The sequence below is a fragment of the Equus asinus genome, chromosome 27 (assembly GCF_041296235.1).
Source record: "Equus asinus isolate D_3611 breed Donkey chromosome 27, EquAss-T2T_v2, whole genome shotgun sequence".
NCBI lineage: Eukaryota > Metazoa > Chordata > Mammalia > Perissodactyla > Equidae > Equus > Equus asinus.
Window position 1 is genome coordinate 37,504,982 of NC_091816.1, and position 15,745 is coordinate 37,520,726.

Genomic DNA, 15,745 nt, shown 5'->3' on the forward strand with positions numbered 1-15,745 from the left:
AGGGCAAGGCCCAAGACTGGGCTCCCGCTGAGAAGTCTAAACTGAGCCTCATTATGATGCAGTCATGTTTCATAGTCTAGGAATAAACAAAATCACACATTCAGGGGCTGGCCGAGTGGTATAGTGATTGAGTTCGCACGCTCCACTTCAGTGGCCCGGGGTTCGTGGGTTTGGATCCCAGGCGCGGACATATACACTGCTCATCAAGCCAAGCTATGGCGAGTGTCCCACATATAAAATAGAGAAAGATGGGCAGAGATGTTACCTCAGCAATAATCTTCCTCAAGCAAAAAGAGGAGGATTGGCAACGGATGTTAGCTCAGGGCCAGTCTTCCTCACCAAAAAAAGAAAAATCACATATTCGAATGATTTCCTGATTTTTTACATTATTTATACCAGTATCCTCCATCTTTTCCTGGAAAGGATTTGATATAACTTACTACACACACACAATTACCATATATTTACATAATATGTATAAATAGAGCCCGTTGTGTTCTTATCTGATTCTCACAATAACTCTATTAGGCAAACAGAGAAGATGACTTTTTTTTTTTAAGATTGATACCTGAGCTAACAACTGTTGCCAATCTTCTTTTTTTCCTTCTTCTTCTTCTCCCCAAAGCCCCCCAGTACATAGATGTATATTCTAGTTGTGAGTGCCTCTGGTTGTGGTACATGGGACACCACCTCAGCACGGCGTGATGAGCATTACCATTGGCACCCAGGATCTGAACTCGAGAAACACAGGACTGCCAAAGTGGAGCATGCGAACTTAACCGCTCGGCCATGGGGCTGGCCCTGAAGCTGACTTTTTTATCATCTGTCTCTTGATAATTACTTTCAGACAAGAGTATTACATTCAGGAGGAGCTCATGACTTATCTGAAGTCACAGCGTAGATGGTACATTGGGGATCTGAATCCAGGTCTCAGGTTCCTAGACAAGCGTGCGTGTTCTTGATTACAGTACATTACGCAGTCACGTTTACCAGAGAAATCAACAGCTGAGTGTGGGAAAGTGTCATGATAAACTATTCACGAAAAAAGGAGGACTGCATAATGTTATGATTTTTCTATAAAAAATAAAAACTGTGTGTACAGAAAACAACGTGAACAGCAAAATCTCGCTTTTATAAAAACATCAAAGTGTGTGTGTGTGTTTACAGGTGTGTGTTTGTTGTGTAAGGAAAAAGCAGAGCCGCTTCATACACCAAAATCCTGACACTGGGTGTGGGAAATATGCTGGTTTTTATTTCCTTTGACTAATCTGTATTTTCCACATTCTTTCAATTTGTTGTGAAAAAAATAATGAAGATTACATTTCCTTGAAGTGTCTGAGGTTGGGGACTGTCACTGAAGCCTGGAACAAGATGCAGCCCCACTGCAAACAGGGGTGACCACCACCCGCGGGTCTCCGTAGCCCCGGCACCCAGACCCCATGACATTTCCTTAAACCATTTATTCTCTTGGTTCCCAGAACAGGACCCTGGACCAGCGGCTTCATTTGCATCCCTCTGGCCTGACACTGAAGGAAGGGAAGCTTCTAACACCAATTAAATTGACTCAGAAACACCCATAAAGTCACACGGAATGCACGCAGCTGTGGCGTGATGTGACCTTGTTTTTAAATCTGATTTCTCTTTTTTTGTGTGAACCATCACTTATCTGAGGCAGGTGTTGGGAGCATGTGGCCCTACCCGCCAAGGCCTCACCTATTGATCTCCAGCGTGTGCACGCCGTACTTGCTCTCGATTCGGTACTTTCCAGGCTCTTCTGCTTGGCAGATCAAAATACCATCTTTATACCTAAACGAGAGAAACATTATTTCAGTGTAAAGGCAGACGGGGTTGTTTCGTTGTGTCTCGGTCGTCTTTGTTGCCTTCTAGCATGGTGTTGCTCTGCTTCTGCAAGCTTCACTTCTCAGCATCATGGGAAGGAAGGGGTAGGGTGGAGAGGCAGGGGGTCAGGGTACAGCTAGAGCCCACATTTGTCTGTTTAAGGGGACAGCAGCTCTTGCAGAATTCAGACTATCTGGGCAACCCTCGACCTATGGCAGAGTGTGTGCCAAAAGCCTCCTTGAACTGTGTTGGGAATTCAGGGTGTGTCATTCCATAAGAAAAAAATGTAACCAATGTTGGTTAGGTCCCCAAGCAGCCTCTCTAGGCCGTGGTGTAGCTGGGGCGAGCGAGGAGAGTTCCAGCAGATCAACCGCACTGGACCCCAACTGGAGGAAGGCGGCCTCAGTGTCCCACCCAGGACAGCAGGACCCGGTCCCTTCAAGATCAATGGGAGATGGGTCCCAGCCTCTCCAGCAGCCTCGTGAACAACCATAGATCCAGACGCTATTTTTCAGACCCGTTGCCAAGAGCCCCAATCCGGGATACAAGCAAAACATTTACGGTTTTTGTAGCAGCTACAAACTTTGGGGTCTGTACGATCACTTCCAGAAAGTCGTGAAACAAATGAGCACACGTATGCAACAGGTGTCGACACAACGGGTCCGTGGGCTTATTTAACTCTTGGACGTCACGAGGGTCTATGAACTACGTTCTGCGGCTCCAAAGCCTTGGGGTCTGGATCCTCCACTTAGGAGGCTTCCAATAGTTAAAAGCAGAGCTGCACAGGTAAACAGAGATCATTTCACGGAACCCACTTTTAAATAAAAGTCCTCTGGACAATCAGTGGAGTGATTTTCACTAAAATGAAATGCCTGCGTCGTATTTACCATGACTCTCCATGAGTTTTGTAAGCGTGTTTCCCATTTAGTTTCAAGTACGTGGTCTAAGGAACGGGCTGTGTGGCATGCATTTCCTCCACGCGGGTCCTGGTCATCCATCCACGTGAGCCAAGCCTCGCCGGCTCCTTAAAAGAAAACGCAGCCCCGGGAAGGAGCAGCACTCACCACTGCACCACGGGGGTGGGAAACCCTTGCACGGTGAAGCACAGCTTCACATTCATCCTCTCCCAGACGGTGTGGGACCTCAGGCGCACCAGGATCTCGGGGGCTCTGCTCATCCGCTCCTCAAACGTGGGCCTTTCCCAGGCCAGCTTGTCCTCCACCTGTCCCCGGGAAGCAAGGACGGGTCAGCGCGTGTCAGAGAGGGCAAGCCAGGCTGTCTGCCATCAGGCTGTGCGAACATGGTGCTGACAAACCGCCTCAGGACCCACGCCTCCCAGGGAGCCCCGAGGCCCCATACCATCTGCTGGATGGCGTATCTGTCCAGCTTGCTCTGCGCGTGCGAGCGCGCCAGGTGCACGTTCTCCTCCAGCTCCGCCAGCTCCCTGAGGAAGCGCTCTCGCTTGGCCTCGCCGTAGGACGCCTCCAGAGACTGGTACCTGCAGGGCGAAGAGAGGTGTGATTCTCTGATGCCCCGGGAAGGGCGCGCAGTCACAGAAGCCTGGAAAGACCAGACGCGCTCCCTCCCAGGATTTTCTTAAGTGGGGCGCAAGAAAATAGGAGAAATGCAATTTCTGTTTATTTTTATCTGTCTTTCAAGAGTGCATTTTGGCAATTGTGTTAATGCCACACATAGAGAAGATGTGAAGAAGGGCAGGCACACCCATTCCGAATAAAACAAACACAGGAGATCTATGCTCCGGCTTTCCTTTTACCCAGAGGATTGCACGACTAAAATTGTTAGGAGATGGGGAAGCTATGGAGAAGGGCTCTGAGAGGCCCCTGTGAACACTTGATTCGTTTCTGGCCATAGTAAGTGTGAGAAGTGCCCCTGCCTGTGGTGGGTCATGATGACAAGTAGTAGGGGCTGGACACAGAGGCAGGAAATGAGTCTGAAATTCCTTAGAAACAGGACTCGTTTACTCATCTCATACGTGGACAGCTCGCACGCAGCAGGTGCTCAACAGAGACGTGCCACAGCGAGCAGGTCTCTTCACCGTTTCAAGACTCGGTCTCCCCACTTTTCAGGCAAGGAGTCTGGCTGCCCTCGGGGGTCTGGGCCTCAGAAGTTGGGTGAGCTATGCTGGAGGTTGTTTCCAGCCACTTCCCATCCGACACGACAGTCTAGGAAAGGCTGAGCGCCTCGCGGGCGAGTTTTCTTCCGCACAGCAGCATACAAAAACCGTTTGTTTTCCGGGGGAGGCTGCCATTTCTGAGTGAATTTAAGATGGAATTAAAGCCTTTTAAATCAACAGATACAGAGAAGTCTGTATTCTAGGATGATAAACAGGATGAAAGAAACAATTCAGCTTCTTCGATCTGCAGATGCAGAGCAATGGGGCGCACATTTCTTCTGGCCTGAGTGCCATCTTTGTGAGGCCCCAAAATTACACATCCCTCCAATATGGCCAGGCCCAGTGGTGCTCCCACATTCCAAGCTGGCTCTTCCAGTCCCACATCATAACTTCCCAGCCTCACCTCCCCCCCTCATCCTCACATTCCCGAGGTCCCACCAAGCAGGTGGCTGGCTGTCCACGGTGCTGCCTGGGAAGGGAGAGCGCCATGGAGAACAGCTGAGCAAGACGTCACCTGCAGCACGAAGTGTGCAGACGGAAGAGGCATGGGTCTAGGTCGCCCTCATCTGGTAAAAGCAGGATGTCACATCAGAGCCAAGAGTGACCTTACGCATGGGGCCTGCCCCAGATGTGGAGGGAACAGTCTGAGATCATCCTTCAAGTGGGCGATGGAGCCTGACCTGGAACCTGGGTTGCAGGCCCCCTGTCCAGAACCATTTCTGCAACCCCACAACACCCCAACGATTGGTCGCACAGTGTACAAAACCAAGACCTGGGGTCGGGCATTCAGGAAGTTTGAGATGGAATACAGAATTTCAGAAAATTCTGCAGCTTCTTCCTACAGAGACCTGGAGTGAGGAACTATAAACACTAAACCAAGACGTGAGTATCGAGTCGCCTCTTCCCTTCTGACCCCCTCACAGCCCCACCTCTCACCTCCCGTGTCGGCTCCCGGAACCGGGTGCGCTGGCTATCTCACTGCTGTTTCGGGAGACAGTCTCTTCAAGCCTCAGGCCTCTGCGCACACCCTCTCCTCACAGGGTGGGGTTTCTCCCAGCTCCTAAGGTGGCTAACTCCTGCCTATCCTGTGGTTTGCAGCAGAGGTCACCCCTCGGAGAACTTCTCCTTGGGCCCACGCCCACATGGGAGCCCTAGCATTCTCTTACACAACAGCTCGTTCTCCTCCCTGCTCGCGGAGCATAAAGCAGGAGGGCGAGTCTTTAAGTTTTGAAGGACACGTGAGCGTTTCAGATGACACAGGTCATACCACCCACATCCCAACTGCTTGGCTCCCGTCACATACAGGTGCCAGGTGCATAAGAGTCCTGAAGAAGAAACAAGTGAACGCATTGCCCAACAAGGCGCACAGGAAATGAGCCTTCGTATTTGTCATGAATCGCACTAAATTACAGAAAAGGTAAGTCGCTATTCATGACACAAATTGTCATGATAAGCTTAAAGGATCAGAAGACCTACCTTGAAGTTGCTAAAAACTTCCATGTGTTGGACTTACGAGAGCCTCAGACTTATTCTTAAGTCAATAGCACCATCTTCCCCTAACATTTTATAATTTGGAATAAATATTTGAACTAGAACTTCTTCTCCTTACCCAACCTCAAATACTGTAATTCAGGACGTTGAGAAAATATTTCTGCTGGTGTGTGATGAGGTAACTGATGCCAGCCTCCTGTGCAGAATTCTGTCGTCCATCATGCATTTACGCTAATGACAAGCCCCTGGGACAGCCTGCATGATCACGGAGGCCCATGTCTCACAAAGACAGAAGTAAAGGCATCAGAGGGACATTTCTGATCCGCTGTATCTTCCAGAACAACATGTCAAGATCCTTGAAGAACGCCGAGGACTCTTTGGTATTTACTTTACATGAAGACACAAGCACTAACTCAAATTGATCACCCCACAACTTCATCTTTCACAAAGGACCCACCTGTCCGGTATGTTAAACCAACATCTGCCACGGAAGATGAAGAATACACAAGAGCTTTCAATAACGCTTAAGGCTAGCAAGAGTGGTGACTTACCGTAATAAGCACTAGAACTCATTTAACTCCACCCTACACCACGGTGCTCATTTTCTTTCCTCCCCGGCCGCCCACACGGCAGGAACAGAGCAGGAATTGTAGTAAAATTTCAATAACTCTGGCCCACTCACCGAAATCCCCAATTACTTAGATTTACTTTCAAAGGAGGAATGAACTAATTTCGAAAAGATCTTTCACATGGAAGATATGCACATGGGTTTTGAGAACAAAATATTGTGAGGTTACTAAAAAACACATAACCCCAAAACGTGAGTAGTGGGCTCAGCACAGAGTTGGCAGAAGCCCTCTCCTATGCCTGTTGCACTTACGTGAGCCTGAGAGACACGGGAAGATGACAATCAGTCATCAGCAATCACCACGCATTCTGTGGGCCAGATCTGCTATTGCAAGAGAGTAGCCTTGTGTGTTCTAGCAAGATTTCCAACAGCCAGCACTGTCACAGAAGGCATTTTTGCTGAAACCACATGAATTACAGTAACCCACCCCCTGACTGCTCAAATTAATAGAAGTTTACGTGCCCCCATTTCATCCCTGGGGAAATCGAGGAATGGGAAGTTTGTGCAATATGTTCAAGGTCACTCCAAGGCATAACTGAAAAAATATATGATAAAACTGAAGTCCTCTCATTCTCCATGCCAAAAACTTAAATATAAGCAGGGATCTTTTATAAATTATCCAATACATAAAAACCCAGATTTTTAAATGTACACATTTTAAAGTGATCTTTTTACAAAAGGACCTTTTGTTGTAAAGTCTTCGTTTTACCATATAATTAATTTACGTGGCAAAATTCCCATAAGGCATCTAAAAGATAATTCAAATTTTAAAAAATAAGGGTTCGTCTTTTCAGCTACACATTGTTTTCATTAAACGGATTCCTTGGTCACAGTGCAACTTTAAGTGTTTACAGATAAGAGAGAACTTTCTAGAAATAAGTAGGAGGGAGAGGTCAGGGAAAAAATAGAGCAGGTATAAAATGAAGCACTTACAAGACGTTTAACTATTTCGTTCTTGAAAGATCAAAGCAAGATCACATCTGTTCCCTGTGATATGGAAATAATTTCAAGACTGACGTTCCTATTAATCCACCTCATTCCTGTGACATGAGCTGAGTCCACTGACATGTGGACTCTGACTGTCCAGGGAGCCCCTGGCGACTTGCTCTCCACGCGGACAGCTGGTGGGAAGGCTGGCCCCTTTGGAAGACGCCCTGCTTGAGTCTACAACCCTCACCACTGTGCTTTAACAGCTGAAGAGGTTGTCAGTGAAATTCAAAATCAACTTCGAACGCTTAGGTCTCGAATGGGACCATCCTGGGCCCTACGCACAGGGAGCGAGTTTCGTGTGGGAGCGCGATAGAGACCCGAGGGCAAATTCCAGCTGCCACAGGCGTGAGGCGCAGGGCCCCGGACGTGGAAGCGAGTTCTCTGGACTGCACTGTTCTCATCTGCACAACAAAGGGGAAAATTCATCCCAGTTTCCTTGTTGGGATTAATCGAGACAACGATGGTGAAGAATAAGCATGCGATCAAAAAACGTGGCGTATCGCTTTTATTACGTCTCCCCTGCTGGGCTCTCTCAAGTTCCCTCCCAGCAAACACCCTCAATCCTGTTTCCCTGACCTGCAAGGCGCCTTTCCTGGGTGTCCCGCCCAGAATGCGTGGCAGTGCTGTGACCCTAGGCAGCTCCCTCTGACTTGGCGGGTGGCCTGAGAGAGGCCACAGGCTCACCTCCTCTTCCGTTCATGCTCCTCTTCCGACTCGGCGTTCAGCCTCTTTGCGCAGAGCCTGCAGGTTGTCCTTCCCAGCGATGTCTGGCTGGACGCTCTCTCAGAAGACGACTCCTGAGTAAAAGACTTCTGGGAAGACGACCGGGTAGAAGCACGCCTTGACGAACGTTGGGACAAATTAGTGTGTTAGACAAGAATAACAATGTGTCACAAACAACAACATCACTCTCTTTCTATACACCAGGAACCATCCCTGAAACATGCATGCACACACACATGCACACACAAGCGCAAGCGTACACACATGAATATGTGCCTGCACACACATGCAGCAACATGTATGTACAAGCTTGCCTGCACATAAAAGCATGCAAACACATGTGTGCACATGCATAAACATACGCATGTGCTCATGTGATTGCCCGTGTGCACACTCATGCACAGTGCATGCACTCAGGCACCCACACAAACCCACACCCCTGTGGGTCCCCTCTACCCTGTCTGCACAGGCCCGTCTTCAGGGAGCTTTCATAGCCTGAGCTCCTCTACCGCCCCTGCCATTCCCTTCAGTGCCAGCCGGTGCCTTCCAAGCCCTTGGCCCAAGGCCATGATTATATATATCTTGAGGGATCTGATGCTCCCTGAGGCTGCCGGGAGGGGCTGTGACTGTTTGGCTTTGTTTGTTACAGGGATGGCAACTAAGTCAAGGGCCATAGGCGTTTCTAAATATAGGGTGCTGGTGACATGCCTCTCCTTCAGCACAACCTTCTCATCGGCCCATTAAAGCTGCAGCTGCACTGTCACCGGTCCCTCAGGACACTGTACTGGAAAACTCTGCAGAAGAACTGGTGACTTGACACCAGCCTCCCAGGCAGTGAATAAATTCACTTTGGCTACGCTTATTATTAAAGTAACAAAATTATTATTGATATCGGCTCCATCTGATCTCTACTTGGCCACCGAGTCACTTCTCTCCCACCAATTTCTTCTCCACTGCTGTCCTCCTCACGGCCCTTCCTTTCTGTGACTTCTTAGATTCCAGTTCTGGGTGATAGAGAAAGAGTACAGCCAATGAGCACTTACTGAAAAGTCTCTGCCGTCATGATCTAACCCGGGGGCTCAGAGCCAGTCTACCAGGACCTACAGAGACAGCAGCATGCCATGCAATGCTCCACACACAGTTTGCTGTGCAGCCAGGCATTGTGTATGTCCCCTCTCTGGCACCAGACATGAGCAACAGGGACCATTGCCATCCCTGGCCCTCCCCAAACCAGCTCCTCTCCATATTTCAGGGACCTGGGTAGAGATTCCAGCCTTTGAACATCAGGCAGGCACCCATAATCAAGGCTCTACCAGTCTGCTCACCGAATTCCAACTTACTTTTTCGCTGCATATTCATCCAGAAGGTACCTTGTTTGAGTGTTACGATACGACTGGTCAAAGTGTTTGTGTCTCTTTTGGTAGAAGGGCACGGCCACAAGCGACATCTTTGTGTGTGTCTGCGAATAAAGAGTAACAAGCAGCAATGAGGTCCTTCTCAAATGTAGTCAGGCGTCTGCAATCTCTACACTAATTTCTACACTATGCTGACTTGTTCCAAAGGGGAAAATCAACTCTGATTAATAATACCCATTCAGGGGGAAGAGGAGAATGAAAGAAGGATTATGTAAGTGGAAATCCTCTTGGACTAGGAGGCTGGATGCCTGTTAAGTTACCTGATTTCATTTGTTTGCTTCCATAAAAATTAGGAGATTGGGCTATAGATTTCATTTAATTGTAAACTCAACAAATATATATAGAGTAGTTTATTCAAAGCAATGTGAGTGACAGGGATAAAAATAATTAAAACACAGATTAGAGAAATAAACAAATACTTAGATACAAGACAAGAGACGATAAGAGCAGAGAGCGGTACAGAATGCTCTGGGAAGTGAGAAGGGAGCACAGGGAGCAGGAGAGAGGGCAGCCAGAGAGGCCCCCTGAAGTAGGTGACATTTGAGAAGGACCTTGATGGATGGGTGAACTGACAGGCAGGATGGGGGAGGGAGGAAGGGCATCCATGACAGGTGAGGCAGGAAAAGGCAGGGTCTCAGGACACAGGGCAAGGCACATGGAGAAATGGCTCTAGAAAGCCTGTGATCACATATGGAGGCTTTCAATGGGGGCCTCAGAGCTGGGGTCTTCACTACTCAAAGGGGGGTCTTGAAAAAAAGGAGCAGACTCCAGGACGCCTCCCAGGTTCATTCCTCTAAAATCATACCTCAACTGTAGACTTGCTTGGCTGGGATGGGCAGAGAGTGGGGACGGAGCCCAGCATGAAAGCTTAGGGGACGTGGGAAAGTGAGCATGTTTTGGTCAAACTCTCCCACACCAAGAAATAGCAGAGATCCATCCTGGGGCATGGGATCTGGGAATTTGAAGGAGTGCAGGATTTAGACACAGCCGTTGGTTGCATATGTTCACCCAAAATAAATTAACTGTCAACTGACTTTGACTATCTCTAAAAATCATGTAGACAGTATTCCTAAATCTCTGTTATTATTAATTTCCCAGATAAAGAGGCAAAAGAACTCCTCCAAACTTGAGCTCCATTTTTGTCTTTTCTGTTTAAATTAGAATAATCTGCTTGATTTAAAGATGGAACTCTTAGGCAAGACCCCATGGCACAGCCCAGGGGACGCCACTCACACAAAGGACCAGGGGAAAGGAGGCCAGGAGCAGAAAATGCCCACGTCCTGCTCTAAGATGAAATAGTCTTCACCTTCACTCTGCACACTGTTCAGATCTTCAGGTATATGGTAGAAAACCTACCAAAGTACACAATTTGTTCCAAGCATACTCCTCATGACCAATTCTCTTTAGACTGTGAATTTCCTAGAATCACAGAATTACAGAGCTTAAAAGATCCTTAAGAATTATCCAAACTCCTATTCTACAGGGCGGGGGGAGGGGGAGGAGGGATGGACATGATGACCAGAGAGGAGAGAGATTTCCCCAAAAACATATTGAAAGGGCTAGCCCATCCACGGTCGTTGGACTTCTATTTCTGGGCCTTTTACACTTTGCTTCAAGTTTCCTCTTAAAAATCAACTATCCACCAACCATCACATATCCATTGAGGGTCCAGCATGTGTTTTGCATAAACTTGATTATAAATATATAATAGAATGTTGCATCTAATGAAACATAATAAAAACCCGCCCCCTCCATCCCACCCCAGCTTTGAAAGAGGTATTGAAATGTCAAGGTCAAGTGCACTCATGCCTGATAGACCTAAGATCGAATTCTGACTCCAACACTTTGATGTGGCCTTGGGCTAACTTCTCCTTTCTCTAACTCTGATGTTCCATACTGAATCTATGTAATGCTTGGCACTGTGCTTGGTCTAGCATCACAAACAACCAAAATTAGTAGCCACTGTTGTTTGTTGCTAAGTTGAATTCTGTAGGTAGGAAAAGGTCTCTAAACAAATTCATTTGCCACTGCAATATTTGAAATATCCTCAGCTGTATCTTAGTGGGATTTTCCAGTGCCTTCATCTGCCCGTCATTACATACATTCCGTCTACTGTCTTCGGAGTCCATCCGTGTGCTGGGGAAAGCTCACTGACTTAAGTCAGACCAGTGTTGGGGCACATGTTTCACCACTTTGAGCCAGTCTCCTCTCTGAGATTTCTTTTCCAATCACACTTGCACTAATGGAGGAAAATTCTCCTACAGCAGAAACCAAGAAGAATCCTCGCTGGTGCCATGATGCCAGGTGGTCACAGCCCATCACGAAATTTACGTATATTTATGTCAGGCTAAACTTTGTATTTCTCGGCAAACGGAAGAGTTCAAAAATGGTGTAGGTGATAGGAGAGGTTAAGCTATCTTGAAACACATAAACTGCGACAGCTAGCACCCTCTAAAGAGAACCATCGACACTTGGTGGGATCCATGCTCTTGCTTTGAATGTGAAATGGCTGGGAAAGGTCAGCATCGCTCATAGCCAATGACCAGCTCTCCTTTCACTAGTTTGCAATGTCCTGTCCAATGCTCCATGCACCGTCAGCGCTCAATATATCACTGGCTTAACTTGACATATGGCCGTGTGGCCTGGACATCCTCAACACTTCTTGCAAGAGGAGCGCACACTTTGTAATGATGAGTGATGTGGCACCAAGTGTACATGGTGCCTGTGTTCCTTGCTCTGATTCGTAGAATTAACCGTAGCTGTTTCCCACAAGACAACTTTGACCAGGGTAGTAACAGAAAACTCTACTGCCTCTATTCCCATGTTTATTCTCTACTCACTTAATGAAACATCGTGCTGACAGACATCGAAATCAGGAGGTTTCAAAGGCTCTGCAAATGCAGTTATCCTCGCGTCTACCTGTTCTTCCTCCCCCACGCATTTGTGCCAGCCAAGCCTGAATCGCGGAACTGCTGCATCTCAAGGGTAGGGACATCTCAGAGTTCTTGCTCCAGGGATGGCAGCAAGCTCACTTCTGTGCCAATGCGTCCTCAACTCCACCTGCCTGTGCTGACTTCATCGGGCTCACGCCCAACCCAGACACACTGGCAGGACCACCACGCAGCCTCAAGCCACTCTCGGGCCACGTAATTTGTGCTCTGCTCCTATCTCTCCACTCCTCGGTGGGCCTCTTACTTCAAAACTTCCCAGTGTCCCTGTCTACCTCCAGACTGGAGTGATGAGATCTCTTGGAAGAGAGTCCCTTACAGGCTCAGCACATGCTCCGTAGCCATGGCCTTGGGTCACAAGGCGATGATGAGGAGCCACAGGGAGGACCTGACCAAACTCGCTGTCCTCAGATGACACGATAGAGAAGGAAGTAACCGGGCTGATGGGCAGCCAGATTTCCCTTCACTTTCTCCATAGAAAGCCACTCTCGTTTCTAAGAAAACTGTCTCTGATGCATGTTAATTATCCTCCCCTCGCTAACAACCCCAAAACCCTGTGAAAATAGCCTTTCCTCTGGCGCAGTTTTTGATGGGAGTCCCCTGGTGTAAAGAGGCGTGGAGAGTCCTGGGTTCCAGCAGTGACCAGGTGACCCATCCAACTCCTGGGGCTCCAGTTGCTTCACTGAGAAGTGAGGGGGCTGAAGTGGGTGGGAGCTAATATACCCTCAAGTTCTAGCTGCACGTGAATCTATGACAAGGCTTAAAAAATATCGGAGGCAATGCTCCACTGTTAGCGCTGATCGTCCTCAAATATGGAAGATGTAGATTAGAAGGTATTCTAAACACACCAGTTACGTATTTTTCAACAAGTTGTGACTGAATGCACACAGCTAGACCTGTGTGATCTCGTTCTGTCCTGGTTTGAATCTCAGCCTTGCCTGTGAGAAAGCTGAGGTTCAGATGGTGAAAATAACTTGCCCAGGTCACTGGTTCGTCTGTGGCAGAGCCAACGTTCCATCCTGGACTTCTGACTCTGCACCAGCCCACTTTCCACCACCACTCCCCCGCCGCTCACGGAACGCTCCTGACACGTTTGGGAATTATGACACCAAAATGAAACGTGAGCCTGTCCTCAAGTTCAGGGGACCGTGCGTCTGTGACACGCTTAGTCCTAATCCCTTACCGTGAAGAATATTTGGAACCCATCTTTGACGTTCCCAAGAAGGCTTTTAATTTGTGAAAACATTTCAACTATGATGCATTGACTTCCACTTAGCAAAAGAAATGGTCGTTTGTGCAGCTAACAACGTCAAAGTCAGGGAATAAACCAAATGAAAGCTTTTCTAGAGTCACAAAAAGGATAGTTGGCACCTACCGTTGGGCTATCCTCCCGCTAACTGAGCCCTGGGTACCCAAGACAGGTTTCATCTGAGCTCATTCACTTTGGCAACTTTTCCCTCCAAAGGTTTTTCCACACTACCGAGCACCAAAAGTAAAGACAGCTGTGCACAAAATGATTCTTAAAATCAGCCTCAATGATAAATCCAATATGGTTTGATGTCTAGTTTCTGGCAGCTAAATTCTCAAGTGTTTCTCAAGTCACCTTTGAAAACTATGACACGAAGTTTCTTCAACTAGTTTGCTCTCCTTGAGCTGCAAGTTTCTTTGGCTTTCAAGAGGCCTGATTCATTCTGCCCGAATGCTTGAGCAGGATCAAATTCGATGCAGAAAGGAGATAATGTGCAGCTTCCTGGACAAGAGACCTTCCCAGCCACCCAGGTAGTTGCCATATTTCTCACAAACCGAGAGAATTGAAAGCAAATCAGCAGTTTTAAAAGTTACAGTTGCCCACAGATTCTCCTTGTTTTTGTAAAGACTCGGCGTGTAGATTGAGGTCCCAGTTCACTGTCAGTTTCAAGCAAATTTCCTGCAAATACAGCCCAGACTCAGTTTATTACGAAACCCCCTTAAACTGTCTTTGTCCCACTCGCTCTTTGACGCCTGTTTCACTTCTGCTCAGGAAGAAAGGACTGTGAAACCGGGACAGAGGGAAGGCTGAGCATTTCCAACCACGGTGACCCCCACTTTCCTTCCTCGCTGCCCCTCCCTGGCCTTCTGAGGGCAGGCATCCCACTGCACTATCTTTTTTGGCAGGCAGGGTTCCGAGAACATGCCTGGAGAGAGCACAGGCTCTACAAAAATCCTGCAGGATCCTATCACAGCACAAAGCACAAGGCAGAAAACAACTGTGAGAAACTGTCCTTTTGACGTGAAAACTTGGAAATACTCACAAGAGGCATTTTCTCTCCTGTCTCCCAGATAATCGAGTCTAGGTCCAAGCTAAATGACCCTTGTTTCTTTTTTTCTTAAGAAAATATCCCCTCTTATTTCACACCTCTTCAAACCTGCACTCTGCTCACATTTCCGAGACGGTCGTGAAAACTGCAGACATCAATCAATGATTGGGGATCTTAAGGAAGCGTTGCAAAAGTCGGGTTGAAGATGCAACGTACACTCTGAAGGGATGTTAGAGTATGGTAACAATAAAGATCATGACTATGGGAAACAAAGAAAACGTTAAAATCTAGGCAAAGAAATACAGACTTCAGACCTAATTTTCTGCTATTATTATTATTCGCATAGACTAGAGTGAACTGGTTCACATTTCTTTACCCTGAAATAGGTCCATTTAGGAAATCTGAGTGCACACAGCTTTTGCACAAGTTATTATTCCTTTCTCCCAAGCCTCAAACTAGAAAAGGGTAGAAGAAGAAGAAACTTACCCAGAAGGGAGGAAGAATGGCAAAGAGGAGAGAGCTCTGCCCAGCTCAGCTCCCGGAGCTTCCAGGCTCCAGCTGAGGAAAGCGGAGCTGACTTCTCCCTCCAAAAGCCTCTCCCTCCCTCCCATTTATGGCCCGAGGAGATGCTATATATAGACACATGGGACCGCCTCTCCCCAGATTGATACCTGCATCATAAATCATCAACCTGATCTCAGCAGGAGGAAGAGCCTTCTTCAAGTCGGAAAAAAATCAACAGTGAAAAGTGAACAGCGTCCACCCTGAGTCACAAAGTGCACTTCTCTCTCCCCAGGAAACCGGGAGACAATTCAACTATGGAGCCAGAGAAAGAGGGCAGGGCACTGACATTCCAGCCCCGCCTGGCTCTCCTCCCACTCCTTTTAACTTTTAAACATAAATTCTCAGACTCATTTTCAATCCTTTGGAGCTACAGCTTCCCTGGCACATAAACTGATACTTCCACATGAGTCCTTAATAACTCCTTGAATTTCAATATGCATTTCACCTTTCATCGTCTGGGGCGCCCAACCCCAAGAGGGCTGCTGGCAGTAGGGGTAGGGAAGGTGGCCTCTGTGGTTTTTTTTTAATTTCAGAGACAAGTCAAGCTTTCTATTAGTTTCATCCTGGGGTTAATTTAGCAAGAGCTGCCGACCTAAATGAGGAGCTATGCCTAGTCGGCAATTTGCATCTTATTTATAGTGATTACCACAGACATCCACTGCATCTAGACAGTTCAGGGTGTTCGTCTTTTTGCACAGGATGTGTCCACATATAAA

The 15,745-nt window shown here is 47.6% G+C and overlaps 1 protein-coding gene across 3 annotated transcripts in view; it reads right to left on the reverse strand.

Annotated features, from left to right (window-relative positions):
• MYOM2 (myomesin 2) overlaps positions 1–15,164 on the reverse strand; it is a 93,948-nt gene extending 78,784 nt beyond the window's left edge. Inside the window, exons 1-8 of one of the 3 annotated variants that reach the window (XM_070500139.1) lie at positions 14,952–15,047; positions 14,564–14,684; positions 10,026–10,172; positions 9,146–9,264; positions 7,767–7,922; positions 3,199–3,337; positions 2,904–3,061; positions 1,714–1,806 (exon numbers count right to left, since the gene is read on the reverse strand). In XM_070500139.1, coding sequence (XP_070356240.1) covers positions 1,714–1,806; positions 2,904–3,061; positions 3,199–3,337; positions 7,767–7,922; positions 9,146–9,264; positions 10,026–10,082 — 722 coding nt within the window. In that variant the 5' untranslated portion in view covers positions 10,083–10,172; positions 14,564–14,684; positions 14,952–15,047. Of the gene's footprint in view, positions 1–1,713; positions 1,807–2,903; positions 3,062–3,198; positions 3,338–7,766; positions 7,923–9,145; positions 9,265–10,025; positions 10,173–14,563; positions 14,685–14,951 lie in introns of all 3 variants that reach the window. The other 2 variants (XM_070500138.1, XM_014838822.3) reach the window with 2 other exon arrangements.
• Positions 15,165–15,745: the final 581 nt, after the last annotated feature.